Source organism: Emys orbicularis, chromosome 2 (genome assembly GCF_028017835.1).
Source record: "Emys orbicularis isolate rEmyOrb1 chromosome 2, rEmyOrb1.hap1, whole genome shotgun sequence".
Taxonomy (NCBI): Eukaryota; Metazoa; Chordata; order Testudines; family Emydidae; genus Emys; species Emys orbicularis.
In genome coordinates this window covers 124,379,249-124,400,530 of record NC_088684.1, presented here as the reverse complement: position 1 = coordinate 124,400,530, position 21,282 = coordinate 124,379,249, and the positions used below count along the sequence as shown (strand labels likewise).

At 40.0% G+C, this 21,282-nt stretch overlaps 1 protein-coding gene across 1 annotated transcript in view; it reads left to right on the top strand.

Annotated features, from left to right (window-relative positions):
* Positions 1–21,282, top strand: part of RELCH (RAB11 binding and LisH domain, coiled-coil and HEAT repeat containing) — a 124,693-nt gene that overhangs the window by 12,344 nt on the left and 91,067 nt on the right. The window contains exon 2 of the mRNA XM_065398797.1: positions 7,158–7,247. Coding sequence (XP_065254869.1) covers positions 7,158–7,247 — 90 coding nt within the window. The remainder of the gene's footprint in view (positions 1–7,157; positions 7,248–21,282) is intronic.

Genomic DNA, 21,282 nt, shown 5'->3' with positions numbered 1-21,282 from the left:
GAGACTTCTGCACAGTACACCTCAGTTACATCCAGCAAGGCCAGGGTGGTTCATATCATCCTTGGTCATCTCTGTGCCTGAGCAGCTAATAATTTTTATAACTCCAGTGGGAGAGACAGAAAAGAGTAGAGATGGTGGCAGCTGTGTTGGGCATAACATGAAGAGACTTGACAGAGGCGTGCCTGCTCACCAAACCATCGCACGTGGGTTGCTACAGTGAAAGCTTAGGAACTACTGGGATAAAAGCACTAGCATTATTTCAAAGGGAAATATTGCTCCCTTTTTAGAACACTTATGTGAAATTTCATATGAAGTAAAACTTTGAGAAAGTTAGAAACTAATGACATACTGCCTAGTCATTTTCCAGAATGAGGAGAACTATTTTTGCTATTATTTTTCTCTTTCCAAAACAAAGCTTTGTGTAGTGACACCATACTTGCACTGCTCTTGGGTGGTGTAATAGAAGCAGCAGATGAGTTTTATAGCCAGGGATGAAAAAATTCTTAATTTATATATTTCTAAATGTTAAACTTTTTAATCAGTTGGCCAAAATAATGTTTGTTGGACAACTCCGTCTCCAGTATTCAGTTACATCGTTATTATGAACTTTTATATTTTAAGGGGAGGGGAGCTAAAATCTTTTTGGATATCATATTTGTTAAAAGAACTGAAATGTTTTGTAAAATTGTTAAGTTGTGATTATAGTCTGACAAACAACTCGGTGCAGGAGAGTTCTGAGTTTAATGGCCCTAAGACATCAGTTGTGCTTACAAGAGAAAAGATGTCCTTTCTGACTGCCAGACCTGCAAACACAGCGTGCATTCTGCATCAAGCTGTGCTGTCTCCGGCATATGCATCAATAGTTATAAAAATTCTGCCCTGTGTTTCACTGGGATTGCTCAAAGTTCGGCTCTGTAATTGGAATTTAGATGATAAATCTGTTCGTGCCAGAATAGAATTCAGTTTGAATTCTCAAAGCTGTTTTGTCTCTGCAGTGATAAAGAATATGAAGTACTAGAAACGTGCGTAAAAACTTTGCATCTTTAAAGGATGCAGTATTGGAGCTGTGTTGGTCCCAGGATGCTAGAGAGACAAGGTCGGTGCAGTAATATCTTTTTGAACTAACTTCTGTTGGTGAGAGAGAGCAGCTTTTGCGCTTAGCTCAAAAGCTTGTCTCTCTCACCAACAGAAGTTGGTCCAATAAGATGTATTACCTTACCCACCTTGTCTCATCTTTAATGTAAGAAGCTATTACTGAGTACACACAAGGTTTAGCTTTCTTTAATATGAAGATTGTTTAGAGCAGGGATTTTTTTCATATTCGTCTGTAAGAAACACCGAGCAAATGTCTGCTGCTGTACTTTAAAGTTGGTTGAATTGAAGCCTACTCACCCTAGACTTCAACTGTTAGACTGTGTAACAACTTAAGCCTGGAACACTTTCCTTTTATAAATCACTCCTCCTAACATACTTGTTGTCAATCCTGTCAGTGTGAATTTGTAAGTGAAGTAGATCATTTTATAAAATGGTGATGGAATGTAATCAGCTTCAGCGACCAAACACTTTGTGGTTAGAGTTGTACTGGTCAAATGGTAAAGCTTCTTGGACAGTCTCTCTTTTCAGTGCTATTCATGTTGTCTACTTAGTAGACTGTGACTAGTTATTTAGCAGGCAGCAATAAACCAGTGTCGCTATTGCCTCTCCAGAACAGGATGCTGGTGTGAGCTACTACCTACAATCATACAAAGTTATTTTTCGTTATTGCTATGGGTTATTTTGGTTCTGACTTTGTCCCATATGCATCAGGATTTAAACCAAACTGTCCTTAGGAAACTACTACTTCATATAATCTAAAACTTCTAGAACACTACATGTGATGACATTGCTTGTTTGTGGAGTAGTCATTTGCTTTAAAGGTTTTAGTACTTGGCAGACCCCATTTTATGTTCCATCCCTATGGATGGAACATGCCCTCCTTTAAAATATAACCATTTGTCTCTCTTTATAATTGTTACCTTGTGTAACCATTAGTTCTGTTACTCTTGTCCATAAACAATAATTAAAACATGCCAAAAATAGTAAGAAAAAGAATATACTCTTGATCAATGCATTTAATCTAATCTGGAGTGGCTATCATGGACTAGTATCATTTGACTAGCTTGAAAGAAACCCATGTCTCTTGAAAACCCTTTATAGAATTCCAGACTGTTAGTAGGTGGCTTGCTAACTTTCACTGCTGCTCTAATTGCTCAAAAAGTTAATTTCTTCTGAAGATTTCTGAGAGTTTCTCTTCATTTGCTTCTGTTCTGAAAGTTTTGGTTCAATGAATATAAGAACATAAGAAAGGCCGTACTGGGTCAGACCAAAGGTCCATCTAGCCCAATATCTGTCTACCGACAGTGGCCAATGCCAGGTGCCCCAGAGGGAGTGAACCTAACAGGCAATGATCAAGTGATCTCTCTCCTGCCATCCATCTCCATCCTCTGACGAACAGAGGCTAGGGACACCATTCTTACCCATCCTGGCTAATAGCCATTTATGGACTTAGCCACCATGAATTTATCCAGTCCCCTTTTAAACATTGTTATAGTCCTAGCCTTCACAACCTCCTCAGGTAAGGAGTTCCACAAGTTGACTGTGCGCTGCGTGAAGAAGAACTTCCTTTTATTTGTTTTAAACCTGCTGCCTATTAATTTCTTTTGGTGACCCCTAGTTCTTGTATTATGGGAATAAGTAAATAACTTTTCCTTATCCACTTTCTCAACATCACTCATGATTTTATATACCTCTATCATGTCCCCCCTTAGTCTTCTCTTTTCCAAACTGAAGAGTCCTAGCCTCTTTAATCTTTCCTCATATGGGACCCTCTCTAAACCCTTAATCATTTTAGTTGCTCTTTTCTGAACCTTTTCTAGTGCTAAAATATCTTTTTTGAGGTGAGGAGACCACATCTGTACACAGTATTCGAGATGTGGGCGAACCATGGATTTATATAAGGGCAATAATATATTCTCAGTCTTATTCTCTATCCCCTTTTTAATGATTCCTAACATCCTGTTTGCTTTTTTGACCGCCTCTGCACACTGCGTGGACATCTTTAGAGAACTATCCACGATGACGCCAAGATCTTTTTCCTGACTCGTTGTAGCTAAATTAGCCCCCATCATGTTGTATGTATAGTTGGGGTTATTTTTTCCAATGTGCATTACTTTACATTTATCCACATTAAATTTCATTTGCCATTTTGTTGCCCAATCACTTAGTTTTGTGAGATCTTTTTGAAGTTCTTCACAATCTGCTTTGGTCTTAACTATCTTGAGTAGTTTAGTATCATCTGCAAACTTTGCCACCTCACTGTTTACCCCTTTCTCCAGATCATTTATGAATAAATTGAATAGGATAGGTCCTAGGACTGACCCTTGGGGAACACCACTAGTTACCCCTCTCCATTCTGAGAATTTACCATTAATTCCTACCCTTTGTTCCCTGTCCTTTAACCAGTTCTCAATCCATGAAAGGACCTTCCCTTTTATCCCATGACAGCTTAATTTACGTAAGAGCCTTTGGTGAGGGACCTTGTCAAAGGCTTTCTGGAAATCTAAGTACACTATGTCCACCGGATCCCCCTTGTCCACATGTTTGTTGACCCCTTCAAAGAACTCTAATAGATTAGTAAGACACGATTTCCCTTTACAGAAACCATGTTGACTATTGCTCAAGAGTTTATGTTTTTCTATGTGTCTGACAATTTTGTTCTTTACTATTGTTTCAACTAATTTGCCCGGTACCGACGTTAGACTTACCGGTCTGTAATTGCCGGGATCACCCCTAGAGCCCTTTTTAAATATTGGCGTTACATTAGCTAACTTCCAGTCATTGGGTACCGAAGCCGATTTAAAGGACAGGTTACAAACCTTAGTTAATAGTTCCGCAACTTCACATTTGAGTTCTTTCAGAACTCTTGGGTGAATGCCATCTGGTCCCGGTGACTTGTTAATGTTGAGTTTATCAATTAATTCCAAAACCTCCTCTAGTGATACTTCAATCTGTGACAGTTCCTCAGATTTGTCACCTACAAAAGCCAGCTCAGGTTTGGGAATCTCCCTAACATCCTCAGCCGTGAAGACTGAAGCAAAGAATCCATTTAGTTTCTCCGCAATGACTTTATCATCTTTAAGCGCTCCTTTTGTATTTTCATCGTCAAGGGGCCCCACTGGTTGTTTAGCAGGCTTCCTGCTTCTGATGTACTTAAAGAACATTTTGTTATTGCCTTTGGAGTTTTTGGCTAGCCGTTCTTCAAACTCCTCTTTGGCTTTTCTTATTACACTCTTGCACTTAAGTTGGCAGTGTTTGTGCTCCTTTCTATTTGCCTCACTAGGATTTGACTTCCACTTTTTAAAGGACTATCTAAAATTAATACAGTAACTCCTCACTTAACGTTGTAATTATGTTCCTGAGAAATGCGACTTTAAGCGAAACGATGTTAAGCGAATCCAATTTCCCCATAAGAATTAATATAAATTGGGGAAGGCAAGGGGGGCTGGGTTCCAGGGAAAAAATTTTTTGCCAGACAAAAGGCATTCTATATATTTGAAACAATTTTAAACAAGCAAATTAATTCAGGTATAAGTTTTAAACCATTTTAAAGAAACAATTTAATATAATCATCATTGCTGAGTATGAAGAAATGGGAGGTGCCCCGGCATTACCACACACAGGCACAGCCCACTGGCACTGCAGACGAGGCAGGCAAGGAGGCTGAAGGTGCTGTAGGCTAGGAGAAGCACATTGCGCAGCAGCAGTTGCAGCTTCCCCTACTGTGCAAGCACCAGGGGTGGGGGGCTCAACCCTCGGCCTGTCCACTCCACCCGTTCCCCCAAACCCCCACCCTTAACCCGCCTCTTCTTCCCCAGGAGGCAGGGGAGGGATGGGGAGCCTGTGTGACGAGTCCTCGCTCCTCCCCCCTCCCTCCTGAACGCCACAAACCAGCTGATTGCCGCGGGCAGGAGGCGGGGGGAGGAGGGGGAAGGCACTGATCCGCGGGGTCTGCTGGTGGGTGGGAGGCGCTGGGGGGGGGCATAGGGGAGCTGATGGGGGGGGGGGGCTGCCAGCTGTGGACAAAGCAGGTAGCCAAACAACGTTATAGCGGAGCATTGCCAACTTTAAACGAGCATGTTCTGTAATGGAGCAGGGACGCAAGATTGAAACAACGTTAAGCGAGAGAATGTTAAGTGAGGAGTTATTGTAGTATAATAGTATATCTTCTAGTCTGGCACCCTGACCTTGCATAACAGAATGTCCTAGACAGGACAAAACTGAATTCTGCATTTACAAAATAAGGTGGGTTCATTGGAAGCTCAGTAACAAGTTAGCATTTATACTGTGTTTATCTATATTGCTGAAACATCCATAGAGCTCACCATTTTCAGTTAATGAAGATGTTAAATGACACAAGTTGAAAAATATTCAACACTTCTAAGTACAGCTACCTAAGGTTTCTCAGTAATTTCGTTTTCACAATTGACTTTTTGAAATTTCTGTCTACATTTAAAGCCTGTTTTGAATCTTCCTTTTGGGAAGAGGGACTCGTTGTTGTTTTTTTTAATAGTTTTCTTCACTTAAGTCTAGTGTTTAATTTACGTTGTGTAATGCAGATATCTATTCCACTTGCTATTTAATGTGGCCAGACAAATTCAAGCTGAGCTAGATTACTTTGTCTATAATGTTGTTTATTTGTGAAAATTACATACGTACTTTGTGAGTTATCTGTGATATGCGCCTTTTCCACTCCCATTAAATAGTTTGAGTGCAACCCCATTGAAGCTTTTTCTTCAGTTTTGTATCTGTGGCAGAGGCAAGGATAGAATCTAATTCAGGGGTTCTCAAACTGAGGGTTGGGACCCTCAGGGGATCAGGAGCTTATTACATGGGGGGTCGCGAGCTGTCAGCCTCCACCCCAAATTCCGCTTTGCATCCAGCATTTATAATGGTCTTGAATGTATAAGGCGGGTCGCACTCAGAGGCTTGCTATTTGAAAGGAGTCACCAGTACAAAAGTTTGAGAACCACTGCTCTAATTCTTCAGAGCAGCATTCAGCTGCTTTAACATGTACAAGCCTTTCTCTTCTTCCAATCCCAGGCTCATCACTACACATTCCAACTTCTGCAACAAATGAAGCTGGGGTCCTGTGGGGGAGAAAAAAATAGAATGTGTTCATGTAATTAAAGACTATCATAATGCAGACACACAAGGGGGCTGAATTAAGAATGCATAGGCAACCTTCAGTATGTCTCTTTCTAACTTTTCAATGCTTGACTTTGCAACCTTTATGTTCTTTTAACAATTTTGATATGTAACTATAAATTTGTGCCTTTAGGTTGCAAATATACAGTAAGCATATAGGGGGGGGAAATGGCTTTTCTAAAAAATTTTTGGCAAAATGCACAAATCTTTATAAAAAGTTTCCTACTGCAGAATTTTTTTTAACTTTTTGCTCCCATTCTCTTATGGTGGTTTTGGTGTTGCCTGTTAAGGCTTGTCTACACAGAACAGCAATGAGCACTATAGAGAAGCATTTCTTCTGATTGCAGTATATCTGTTGAACTTCCTCAAAACATTAGAACAGGGAATAAAGTAAAGGATTCTGGCAGCCACAAACCTGCATCTCATTAGCAATTAAAATTTCTAATGCAAACCGAGCTGGTATTCTTGAAATCCATTACAAAGTAATTAGACCATATGTATAACAGCAAAAGGATATAAACAAAAAAACTCTGTGGCACCTGATGGAAAAAGGATTGTTGTGTAGCCAGCAGAGAATTAGTTTTCTCCTGACATACTTTATTGAACGCAAGAATGTTACATTTTTTCCCCTCACTGTTACATGTTTCCTTATAGTCAGGATAGCCTTGCTACAGTGCTCTTTAAAAAAAAAAAAAAAAAAAAAATTGAGCTCTTAAATATCTTGTTTTGTTATTATACTACTTTTTAAAACGTGTGAAGGTTTAAAAAAATAAAATTTTAATCATACACAACACTTGAGTAACCATCTATTTTAAAATTACTAAAACCGCCAAAAATCTATTTTTTGTTCATTGAACTGTTGCAATTTTTAGGACTTTTTACAAACGGTTAAAATCCTGTTTCACCTCTTGTAGATCGAGCTGGAAGCATTAGTACCCTTGATTCCTTAGACTTTGCAAGATACTCTGATGATGGAAACAGGGAGACAGACGAACGCGTAGCAGGTGAGTAGGATTTTGTGTGGGATAGGAGTCCTAGAATACTAGGGTTACTATATGGCTTCATGGGGGTTTTTTGGGCAGCAACATTTATAAATTGCATCTTTCCTCTCCAGGAACATGTTAAAGATTGTACTGGATTGTAGTTTTACTAAATCAGGTTTATTCCTAATCATCTTTCAGTTAGCTCAGCTGAAGTGCTGCTGTTAAGTAATTTTAGGAATGAAGAGGAGCAAAATATATCCCTCTTAATGCCCTGGACTCAGAATACATGCGATTCTATGCTGTACTGCCATCTCCTCTATGTATTGTTTGCCACAACCACAGGGGTACTTGAAGATTGTCAAAACCTGCACTGAGAGCAACCATTGCTTACTGATAATTATTCCTGCGTTAATTTGTTGCTGACAGGTGACTAGACAGTTAATGCCAATTTAACCCCAGTAAGCACGCTGGCCATAAATTCCCCCTCTGGTTTTTTTGTTCCCAGACAACTGTCATACAGGAAGACTTCATTCTTCTATTACCCAGCGCTGTAGACACCAAGTGTGGTGGTAAGAAAAGGGACCATGTAAAAAATTGCAACTCTTTTTTCTTTAAACAGATCTGCTCTTCCCAAATAATTGGTATCTGCTTGCATTAAGTAACAAATACCTTTTCCTGTCGTTAATGCAGAGCCAATATAACATTGGGAGTGTGTGCTGGATTATTTTTGGTCTTACCCAAAACCACCCTTTTAATTAGGTTCTAGCTGCAAAATGCATTGGTGATGCATGAACCAGGAAAAAAAAAAAAACTAGATTGTCAGTTTTCACTGTTTTCAGTGCCAGCAGGTAGAAAATTGTGTACTTGTAACATAAGAGACTTGATATAACAAATCACTGAGGCATATTGTACCCAACTATGATATGTGCATTACTTTTCAGAGTATAAGCCTCATTTTAAGATAATGGGGAAGTCTAAAATACATTCTTAAAATGCAATTTTCTCCGGTAGTCTTATCACTAGATCATTTTCTTGTTACTGTTATATAAGCTATCCAATAGTATGGAATTAATCTGACCTACCCTCTCAAAGCTGGATTTCAGCAGATGAACTATTTAATGAAGACTAGCTGGCCATAGCAAGCTTATGAAATTAAGGATCTGTGTTTATCTTCCAGGTACTTTCTATCAGCTTAGCCTACACGCAGGCCAGATAAGCATTATCTAAATCAAAAACATATATATGAGAGGTTTCTCTTTGCTCCCAGCCTCAAGTGTAATGCGTTTCTTTGATATCTGCTCTTTTCTGTGAATCACAAGATGTTGGATGAGGGAAGCAACAGGAAATGGCAAGGATAGCTGCCCCTTTTTAAGGATGTTTCTCTACCTTGTGGGGGAGGGATAGCTCAGTGGTTTGAGCGTTGGCCTGCTAAACCCAGGGTTGTGAGTTCAATCTTTGAGGGGGCCATTTAGGGAACTGGGGTAAAAATCTGTCTGGGGATTGGCCCTGCTTTGAGCAGGGGGTTGGACTAGATGACCTCCTGAGGTCCCTTCCAACCCTGATATTCTGATTCTTTTGTTTGCAATCGAGAGGGGTCTAGAAGTAGGTCCAGCTGCAGTTACATGATCATAAAGCAGCAATGGCCAAGATTACTTTTTTTTTTACGTACGGTTTCAACAGCTTCTCTTGGATGTGACCCATGTTATTGTCTTTTTACTTTGAAATTAAACTACTGAGGTGTGTGTCACGCTGTCTGGAGTGACTCACCACTGTGAGTGTCAACCTCAGAGTAGACTGCCAGGAAACAGGGCAAAAACCTCAAACTGGTTTTATGTTCTTGTAATTAGATTTTGCCAAGCCTGTAACAAGTTTATACTCCTAAAGCACTGTAACAGTCTTACCATGGGGTCACAGACAGACTGGAATGCCCAAGGTGACTATTTTGCCACCCAGGCAAGCTTGACTTTGTGATAGATGGTTGCTTTACCCAAAAAAAAAAAAAAAAACCCACAATAATATTCAGATTACTCCCAGTCCCAAAGGATGAGTCACTTACCCTGGGTCAGTTGTACTCCGATCTCAAACCAAGGACAACACTTATCGCCAATCCTGTAACAAACTAACTAAAGGTTTATTTAACTAGGAAAAAGAAATGAGTTATTTATAAAGTTAAAGTAGGTGCGCGCGCACACACACACACACAAATGAGTTGGTCACCTTTTGAAAGGTGACTGTAACTTCTATTATAAGCAAACTCTGTATACCTGTAGGGCTAACCCAGCCAAAACAGGTGGGGACTCCTTGGTTATCCTTAGAAATTCTTGCCCCTCAGAGTTCAAGCAGCATAGGAATAATTTCTCCTTAGCAGGCATTTTAATTCCTTTCCACAGCGTTCAAGCTGTGACAGGATGAAGGCTTGGGCACATACCCTCTTCAGGGCTGTGGGGGAAGCAATCAACTAAATCTTTTGTCCAATGTCTGTAGACCTGCTTTTGTTGGGGAGAAGATAACATCTCTTGTGGTGAACAAGTATTTCACACTTGGTAATGCTTCCCCCCTGACTGGATTTACAGTTTCAGAGCAAACATTTTTTGCAGTTACAGAACAAACACTAAATGTTACCTTATAGAATGGGTTACAGGTACAGTAAGCAAGATTAATACATGTAGCAATTTACAATCGTTTCATAAAGTCTAAACACATTGTTACAAGTCTAATACCTATTTTAGCAATAACAATACAAAGGTGAGTCAAACTGGTTTCCAGTTATGCATTTGATAGTATTAACTTGAGACCTAGGGACTTTGGCATGAGCTGGCACTGGTCTACCAGTGTCACAATGTGCTGTTCAGAAGATTGTTGAAACTGGTGCAGAATTTGGCAACCAACTTGTTGAATGGTATTTCTTGCCATGAGCATATTGCACTGGTCAACCAATTAAAGATGCTGGTTGTCTGTCTGATGGCCATACTTTGCTACATACACACTACAAGTTTGTTTCTATTATGCATTTAGAATTGTTGTCCTCCTCAGAGTGTGTTCCAAATAAAGTACTCCAGAAAGCCCTGACATTTGTAGCTGGTGGGGTTTTTTGAATGAGGAAATTGAATGGATAAAGTTCTTTTTTCTCCCGACCCTGCTGTTGAGAGAACTACTGTGGACTTTGCCCAGTTCTATCATACGCTCCAGAAACCATAGATTGCGTAAGAGCTACTTGAGGAGAGCAAGGGAAATTTATCCCAATCAGAGCATTAGCTCTGTTCATTGGCAAAAAACTACTTTAATACGGAGATAAGTTTGCTTGATATATTGTCCATTTGCAAAACATTGAGTTGAGTGAAACTTAACCTTCTGAAAACCAGGAAATGAACAGTTAAGGTTGCTCATGCAGCCTTAACTCTGCCTTCTTTTAGCAATGCCCCAATATGCCCCATTAATACAAATACCTTTATTCTGATTATCCCCCCCACCCCCACCCCTTCCCCCACACACACACAGTTGCTGAAATGTACAAGCTCTTCACCTCCTTCAACAACCCATTCACTCTCATCCCCAGGATTCCAGCTAATACTTTTCAAGGACAAAGGTTGAGGGGCAGGGAGAAGGGGGAAGGTTGATCATGCCACCCTCTGCAAGCAACTTCTCAATATGCATATATTCACACTGGCTCTTGGCACTGTAGGCATCAGGAAGTTACAGATCCTGACATGCTCGCACATTTAGCCAACTCCCCAGAAAGATTATCATGCCTGTACAATTTAAGAACCGCTTAACAGCCTTTTGCATCTCCCTTACACTTCTTCACAGGATACTATCTCAACCTTCAGTTTCACTTAACAATCATTAAAGCATTGGGTCATCTCATATTCCATCTCACTGCAGACAATATCCTTTGTAATAAAAGCTCTGTGCCCTGCTCCTGACAAAACCTATGCAGTTCTGCAGAGAAATGATACCTGCTGCATCCTGAAGGTACAGATGCACCTCTTCCCTTTCCTCACAAACACGATAATGGAAAACCTAGATCTCAGGCCATAATCACAACTCTGTCATGCACGCCAAGTAATCCACAGATCTTGCAAATACACCTCTACCAAGCAGAGCTAACTACCGCCTCCGTCATTCAGCATAGCTACACCAGGGGTGGGTAAACTACAGCCCAGGGACTGCATCCAGCCCTTCAGACATTTAAATCTGGCCGTCGAGCTCCCGACGGGGAGCGGGGTCTGGGGCTTGCCCTGCTCCGCATGTGCCATGGCTCCGCGCGGCTCCCGGAAGCAGCAGCATGTCCCCCCTCCAGCTCCTATGCATAGGGGCACCAGGGGGCACCGCACGCTGCCCCTGCTCCAAGCAGCGCCCCCGCAGCTCCCATTGGCCGGGATCCGTGAGCATTCATGGCCTGCCATACAATTTCCATACCCAGATGTGGCCCTCGGGCCAAAAAGTTTGCCCACCCCTGAGCTACACACTCACTTTACCTGGAGTGCATGCAGCTAATAAATGCTTAGACTGCTGTCATATCCCAACTTGCTACTGACAGTATCCTTCATGCTAAAACCCCTGTACTCTGCTAATTATATAATGTACACAAGTCTGCACTGAAATGATACATTCTGCATCCTGAAGGTGCACATGTAGCTTTTTACCTTTGCTCAAACACATTGGAGTTTGCAAAATATAGATCTCGTAGTCTAATCAGAGCTCTGTTACACACATCAAAGTAATTCACTCAAGTCCTCATATCACAAACACATCTTTACAAAGTAAGCCCAACTACTGCCTCCACTACATAGTGTAGGTACATCTAGTGCCTAATACACTGACTGCACATGGAGTGTATCCAAATAATTCCCATTGGCTACTGCCAGATCCAGGGGATTAGAGGGAAGGTGGCATGGGCAGCTTCCCCCCTCTCTCCCCCCCCCCCCCCCATTTCTCCTTTTAATAGTGTCAGCTGGAATCCTGGGGGTGAGAGTGAATGGGCTGTAAAAGAGGTGAAGAGTTTGTATGTTTCAGCAACTGTGTGGTTGGCAGAATAAAGGGGTGTGTGTTAACAGAGGCATATTGGGGCGTGATGACGGAGTTCAGATGAAGATTATCTTAAATATTGTTCACAATTTGGGTCCTCCAAAGACTTAGTGGGTGCCAGGTTGTCACCATGCCTCAGTGGGTCATGGCTGAGGATGCCAAATTCAGGACAAACTGAGAAATAGGGCAGACTAACCCCAAACTGGTGTCTATTTTGTCCTTAGATATACCAAGCCAGTAAAGTAGACTTCTGTATCACAACACTGGTTAACAAGAAGTGAAAAATGCAATCTCTTTAGGCATTCTAGCCTTTGGCTCATCACCCAGTCACTGGACTTTATGATAAGTGGTTATTGAAAACCAATTCCATCATATATAGGGTCCTCCAGTTCCAGTAGATCGGCCACTTAGTCAGGGTCAATATATAACTCAGCTCTTACTCAGTAATCACACTGATGCCAATCCTTTAGTAACTAAAATCCAAAGGTTTAATAAAAGAAGAGCGTTTATAAATGATTAATAGATCATATACATACAAGTTACTCAGACGTATTGGGTGATCATCAGTCCTTGTTTAAAGCTTCCTTGTTAGAAATTTAGTCCAGAGAAATGAAGCAGGAAATGAAGACAAAATGGAGATATCTCAGGGGTCCTTTTTTTTTTTTTTTATCATCTGCCATATACATTAAATTTTACTGTCCCAAACAAAGCCCCTGTTTGTGGAAAGTTACTGGCCAAAGATGGAGTCTGGAGTTACAGGAATATATCCCATGCCCTTACATAGTTTATGGAACCACAGAGGGTGGCCATTGGCCCCTCAAAGTCTGAGGCATCCTCAGGAAGAGCCATCTGGGCTGGATGAGTTTCTTCTATGGTCCATTGTGAGAACTAAATGTCTTTGATAGGCCATCAATACATAGCTGTCTGGCCCTAATGTAAATTCTGTCGTGTGGGTGTTACCCAAGAATACAACACTTTTAAGATACCAGTACATAGCCTATATATATAACTTCAGATACAAAGATGATACATGCATATAAACAGGGTAATCATACTTAGTAAATCATAACTTTTCCATTGACACCTTACATGACATACTTTGTTCAAGATTTGTTGCAATTGCATATTGTAATATCAATTATATAAATGGTCATATTTAATCATACAGCATTATACAGGCATTACATTCAGTAAAACTCAATAGATTGAGACCATTTTGATGCACATCAAATCCATAGTTTGATCTCTGGTGTGGCGCAAAAAAAACCCTAGAAACTTTTTGGAAAATGGCTATTTTGGGGGGGGGCTTATATCACTGCTGTCTCTAGTTCAAATGAACCTAAATTTGGATCGCTAACCATACCTTGCACCCTCCTGAGCACATGAAATTCCAAAGAAATCTGAGTAAGCATGTGGATTTTAGAGGGTTCAGTAAGGTCAAATTTTAAACAGAAGTCTTGATGCAACCTTAACTATAGTGGTGCTAACACACCACTATAATACTGCGTCAGTCGCTTTTGATCAGGAATGATGGAAGGAACCTTAATTACAGAAAATTTTATAGCACTCCAATGTAAAATCTAGAAAGCCTTCTCCAAATCAAGGTAAAAATTAAGGGTTTTTTTTAATATAGCAAGGGGCATTTTTGAAATAACTGAAAGCAACTCAGATTTTTTGGGCCTTCCTTGTAACAGCTCTCATTGGTCCTTATAAATGTGATGTTACAGAAATGGACTATGAACTAAGTAATAAACTAGTGGCACAATTTTGCATGACATTACTATGTCAGTGGTGATGCATACAAGATATTTTTGTCTTAAAAAAGTGACTTAAGAATTTTGGAACAGGTGCAAGTTTGAATACTGCTTCTTTGTAAAGTTTTCAAAAAGATCCAGTGAGTTTGAATCCTAGTTTAGCTAAAGGCAGCACAAATCTCCTTCCCCAGCTGCTGTGTGAATGATCCACCCAAATGATAAACTGACTGTACAGTATGCTGTGTTGTTGTAGCTGTGTAGATCCCAGGATATTAGAGACACAAAGTGGGTGAGCTAATATATTTTATTGGATCAACTTCTTTTGGTGAGCGAGACAAGCTTTCGAGCTACACAGTGATGCACATTTCTGTCAGAAACACACAAAATAAACTACTATAAAAGATTGAAAATAATTTTATTTAATCTTTAAGTGTTATTCCAACACAGGGGAGAACTGTTTCCAGCATTGGACTTTTTCTTTCTTTCTTTCTTTCTTTCTTTCTTTCTTTCTTTCTTTCTTTCTTTCTTTCTTTCTTTCTTTCTTTCTTTCTTTCTTTCTTTCTTTCTTTCTTTCTTTCTTTCTTTCTTTCTTTCTTTCTTTCTTTCTTTCTTTCTTTCTTTCTTTCTTTCTTTCTATTTCCAGTGTCCCTTTAAACAAATAAAATCTGAGCTACAGTTGTTGCTCTTAAAGTACCTCTTAGTTGCAAAGACAAGCTGTTTTTAAATTTGCAAAATAAACTTGACAGAGGCCTTGGCTACACTGGCAATTCACAGCGCTGCACTTGCTGCGCTCAGGGGTGTGAAAAAACCCTGAGCGCACGCTCCCTCGCAGCGCTGCAAGCTATTCCCCTCAGAGAGGAGGAGTACTTGCCTCGCAGCGCTGGCGGCGCGACTACACTCGCGCTTCACAGCGCTGCCGCGGCAGCGCTGTGAATCCGCGAGTGTAGCCAAGGCCTAATTTAATCCCTCTTCTTATTCTTCTGCTGCTTTCTCTCACTTTTTCTCCTCTTGTCTAAGGAGACACTTTGATATCATAGTGCTCTTAAGAGTTTGAATTTCAGTCTTGGGAAGAAGTGAGGACATAATCTAATACAGTGTTTTTCAACCTTTTTTTGGGCAAAGGCACACTTGTTTCATGAAAAAAATCACGAGGCACACCACCATTAGAAAATGTTAAAAAATTTAACTCTGTGCCTATATTGACTATATATAAAGTAATTCTCTTGAATAGGAATCAAATAAACACAAAGAAAGTATTTTATAATTACTTTATTATGAAATAGTAAGTAAACAGAAATATGAAAAATTATAAAATACTTTATTCAGTGCGCAACCTGGGCCTGTTTGGCTGAACACAAAGCTGATATTCTGGCTGGAATCGAAGAAAGACACACACGTAGCTCTTCGTCAACAGCTCTCAGTCTCTCTCTGTATTTAGTTTTTATAGCAATCATGCTTGAAAAGCTCATCTCACACAGATATGTAGTGGAAAATGGGAGCAATGTCAAAATAGCTTTGTTTGCCAGAAGGGGGAACTCCTTGGCAGTATCCAACCAAAAACTGTCCAAAGGTAGATCAGCAAATCTTAGCTTGAAACCACGATTTTGTCTCAGTTCAGTTAGTTCCTCCTGCTCCTGTAAAGTCATGTCCTTTCCACCAACTGATGCTGAACTATAAGGGTCCCTAACCCAGTCAAGGCATTCAGTGGAGACTGAAGAGAAATAAAATGACAACTTCTCCTCGAGAGTTTTTAAATGTTTAACTATTATCTCACACAGTGCAGCAGTGTGAACACCTTGCCATTGCTTGGTGAGTGTGAACATTTCAAGATTGCCACTTTCCACGTGTTGATGCCAGAGTTGCACCTTTGAACGGAATCCATTTATTTTATCTGTACTTGTAAGCAGGTTTTCATTTCGGCCTTGCATTCGTGTGTTCAGTTCATTCAGATGATGAAATATATCTGCCAGGTATGCCAGCCTTGCACACCACTCATCACTTGCAAGCAGCTTTGCGTAATCTGACCTCTCATTTGTCAGAAATACTTTAAGTTCCTCCCGCAGCTCATACACACGAACCAAGACCTTGCCACGCGACAACCACCGGACCTCTGTATGAAACAGCAAGGTTTTATGCTTCGCTCCCATCTCCTCACACAAAGCTGCAAATATGCGACTTTTCACGGGTCGTGACTTTACAAAGTTTACCATGCGCACAACATCATCCAACACATGAACTAGGTCTGCTGGTAAAGTCTTGGCTACGAGGGCCTCACGGTGTAAAAAACAATGCGTAACAATCACATCTGGATTTCTTTCCTTCACTCTGCTTACAAAGCCTTTGGTGCGCCCGACCATGGCTGCAGCTCCATCGGTGCAGACACTTGTGCAGTTTTCCCACTTAAGTCCTCCTTGTTCAAGGTATTCTGATGTGACCCGAAAAATTTCTTCTCCTGTTGTTTTTTCTGGCAATGCCTTGCAAAAAAAGAAGTTTTCTCTAATTGCATCACCATCAACAAAACGCACATTGGCCAAGAGTTGAGCATGTCCACTGATATCAGTAGACTCGTCAAGTTGCAATGCAAATTTCTCACTGATACGGATCTTTTCCAAAACCACACTTTCGATGTCTGCAGACATGTCATTAATACGTCTGGAAATTGTGTTGTCTGAGAGAGGGACTTTGGCTATTTCCTTAGCTGCTTCAGGTCCGAGCATCTCCTCTACAATAGCTTTGCAGGCGGGAAGTATTAATGTGTCTGCCACAGTGTGCGACTTTTTTGACTTGGCTATAAGTTCAGCAACTTGATAGCTAGCTTTAAGAGCTCTTTCATTTACCTTTGTGGTTTTTCTCATGAAAGTTGCCTGTTTCTCCGTGTTTTCACGCAGGCGAACAAAATAGTCCGCATTCTTGTTTTGAAGCGAAGGGTGTTTCGTTTGGAGATGGCGTTTAAGTTTGCTTGGGACCATAGCACTGTTAGCTAGCTTTTCACCACACACCACGCACAGTGGAGTTGGTTTGTTTGCATCTCCGGTGAAAGTAAATCCAAATGAAATATAGCTTTCGCTATATTGCCTTGTGCCAGAGAATTTGCTTGAGCTAACCATCTTTGCTTTCTTTTGATCCCCACTCATACTTGGGCTCTCATCTGGCTCCAAATTTTGTTCAGAGTCCAGTTCTTTCCTTTTCAAAAACTTGTCCATCACTGCAGTATCTCACTGTCACTCAGTACTTACTGCGCTTGTCTCCTCCAGATAGCCGCTGTCCGTCACACTCAGCACTCTTCTGCGCATGTCTCCATCCAGATCCATCAGTCAGCGCTCTTCTGCTCATGTTTCCTCCAAATCCAGATCCATTGGCGCTCTTCTGCTCATCGGCGATCTACTGCGATGTCTCCTCCTGTCCTCCTCCTGTTAGTGTAACAGTGACACCGGAGCTATTTATAGTCCTTAACATCAGTGGTGGGATTCAAAAATTTTAGTAACCAGTTCCGACATTCAAGCATGGTTTAATATTTTTTTCCCACGGCACACCAGGCAACATCTCGCCGCGGAACAGTGGTTGAAAAACACTGATCTAATATACACAAGGCTCCTTTTGATAATAGTTCATCCTGGCTCTTGGAATTAACTACCTTTTCATACTGCTGTCCTCCCCTTTAAAGATTTCTCTATACAGAGCCCATAATTTCTGATTTTATTGTTGTGCCCCTTGAAAGCAGTAAGAAAGATAGAAAGCCGTTGTATTCATCAGTAGCTAAAATAAACTAGTCCTGATTTGTTTGTAAAATCAGAATTGTGCCATGGCTAGTCACTATTAGAACCCACTTTATTACATTCAAAGAATATAGAGGCAAAAATGTGATACCTGCCAAAGGGAAGTCCTTGTATTGCTCTTCTTGCCATAATATACAGCACTCTCCTTATTTTCAGACTTCTTATTGTAATAGTTCAAGGCATCTGTTTATATTTGTATATTCCAGTTCTCAGTATTGATGTTCAGTCTTCATTGGTGAATTGTGTAAGCAGAAAAGAAAATGGACTTATGCATTTCAGATTTGCCAGTCCATTTGATCCTATCTGTAGTTAAAATGGCTGGGGGCGGGGGAGTGTCTCATATGAGCTTATCTGGGGAATCTGATGAAGAGGACCTGTACTGTGATTGAATTTTTTCATCTTCATCTCTTTGAGGGGAAAAAGATGTAAGACATGAAAATTCATCAGCCCAGATATGTGGATATAGATGAGAAACCAAATTGCAACTTAAAAATCCATTTTGCTGCTTAGACCCCTGATATAATACATCAAGACCTGGGTATCAGAAATTACCTATATACATATGTAAACAATCCAAAAAGAGTGATCCAAAATTCATTTGTCATTAAAGCTTGTGGTATTAGGTGAAAATTGCCAAAAGCTGATTGGAAAATTTTTCTGGAAAATTGATTCAATTGGATACTTGATTTTTCTTTTACCTAAAATCATGATTTATTTTAAGTGCTGAGTTAATTGAAAAAATTAATAAAAGTTAATGTTGAAGAGATGATGGGGTTTAATATTCCTCCTCTTAACATTCATTATGGTAAAATAACAAGCTAATGAAAATGGGTTTCATTCCTACAGACTAATAAAGAATACAAGCTTGCAATCAAAAACCTATAGCATCCTGTATTAAGAGAATGGAATATAAGAACTGAGGCTTCTGCTCCATCTTAAATTCACTATGTGGTATAGAAATATTGTAGTGATTTGAAATTATGTTAATTGGAGTTTGAAAAATGTATCCAATAACTACTAAACTATACCTGCTAGAGCTGTAGGTTTGGAAATTTTAGGCATGTGATGCCCTGATTTGTGTAATTAATAAATATGAACTAACTCAAAAAATCAATCCCCACTGTCAAATCTGTCAGTTCCATTCATCCCTCCCCTATTGCTCCTTTTTTTTTTTTTTTCCCCCCTGTCTGGCTCTCCCTTCCTCCCCACATTTATAGGGTGTTCCAGTAATCTCATTACCACAGATGAAATGGTCTCTTACAGTATGTAACTACTTATGCTAAGCAGTCCGTTCCACCTTGTATTTAGCTGTGACATGTGGAGTATCTTTCCCTGCTCCTGAAGAAGAGCTCCGTATAGCTCGAAAGCTTCTCTTTCAGCAATAGAAGTTGGTCTGATAAAACATATAACCTCACCCACCTTCTTTCTCTCTAATATCCTGGGACCAATGTAGCTACAGTAACACTGCAAACACAGTGACTTCAGAAGATACAGTATGAAAGGAATAGAGACACTTGCCTATATAGTAACTGCCTTTACACTGTCATATGTGAAGTACTATGGAAAAAGGCTGACAAACTGATTCAGAGATATAATATTACAAATTTCACTGAAGTAACGTGAATTGTACTACTTACAAGCATGCATTTGACCCAGTGGGTCTCCAAGAACCAGGTGCCAAGCTGGTTATAGTTCAGATATTTATTGCAACTACTTTATTTTTTTGGTGCGCAGAGAAGATTACTAACATAGCATAGCCCTGCACTCCTTCTGCCTGTCCCCCTGCCCTCTCAGAAGTAGTCTCTGACCCTTACTTGCAGCGTGTTTTTAAACTGGAGTTCTCAGCCTTAGGGTCAAGAGTCTCAAGTGTCTAATGATTTTGAGATTCTTAAAGAAGCCTGGTTTTTAAGAAAATGTTGAGCCAACCCACCCTGAAAATCAAGCCTCTTTAAGGTGTCTCAGATTAGTCACCCACAAATTGAGGCACTGAAAATAATCATGGGTTTTGTTTTTTTTTTAAATCTTGACCCTAGTCACTTACTTGGAAGGTTCAACTTCACTAATGCAGGCTCAGTGCTTTCCTAAGGCAGCTGAAGGCAATCTGAGCTCTTCTTCCTTGCAGGAGGAGCAAGCAACCCCAGTCTCTTGAAGCAAATTCTACCTGGACAGTTTTGCCTTCCTGACTTGGAAGGTGAATAGACTACAGAAACCATTGAATTTTAAGGCACAGTGAAAAGTTCAAGAGGACATCATTGTAGGGAGATTAGCCACATTCTGGGCTCCAGCTTCCGAATCTCTGCTTTCCTCACAGAGGTGGGAGGAAACTCAATTTCTTCCTTAAGAGAGCTGTCTCACACCAAACACTTAGACTTATCTGGATTGCTCTTGATAAGCCCTCCCTCCAAGTTGCCTAATGGGCTGTACCTGTTAGCTGGTCCATCAAGCCTGACACTTAAAGCAGTCCAATGGACTGAGTCCATTGGAGGTATTTATACATGCTGCTCTTAGATCACAAGGGAATTAAACTCCCTGACAACAAGGTACTGATACCATACAGTGGTCAATATTTGCTAAATTATCAGGCAGTGCAATTTTTCTCTTAAATAGAGTAAAAAAGATCTCCCCAGCTAGAACTATCAGAATATATTGACATTGATGCTGACCATTGTTGTATGATAAAAAATGCAGTAACAAGACATCATGAAATGTAGCTGCTTGTTGAAATATGCATAATTGTCTCTCAAATAAAAAAAGTTAATTCTGAATGATATTTTAAAAGATTAATCAATATTCTGGACTAACATTTTACAAATCATGCACAGTAAGAAAAGGCAAATGCTGACAAATGTACACTTCTGTTAAAAAAAATTTTTAAAAGCAAATTTAGGTTACTGAAAACTGAAATTTTGTCAGCTTGGTGGGAGCTAAAATAGCTGAGTTATACACAATAAGAAATGAGGTCTGAGACTTAACAGTGTCAGTTTTATTTTGTGCCATATAATGTGGCTGTTTTGACATACTGTAGAGCTAATGCTCCTCAGATATTTGTCTTGTTTAAAATCTTAAGCCATTTAAAGAGAAACATGCAGCAGAGTAACCCATTTTGGTAGGAACAAGCAGGTAAAGTCATAATGGTTGTGTTTTATTCCTTCAGCATCATTGCAGTTGTTCACTCAAATTTTAATTCTTGCCGTCTGACATGGGTTTGTCTGACATGGGTTTTTTGGCTTTCTATGCCTTCAGTCATATGTCTCTTATTTCAGCTTCAGTTTTCCTCAGTGGGATTCCTGAGTTTCTCCAGTTTGTGTTTTTTACCAATGTTCTTTTACATTTATATCATTCTGGTGCAGGGCACTTCTGATCTGCAATTGTTCTGTAATTTATTTTTTATCATTTTATAATATTTTAAAGAGATCCAAAAATATGAATACATGCTCACTTTTTGTTAAATTATTATTTTATCTAAAGTCAATCAGTTACATGGTTTTTATATTTTTC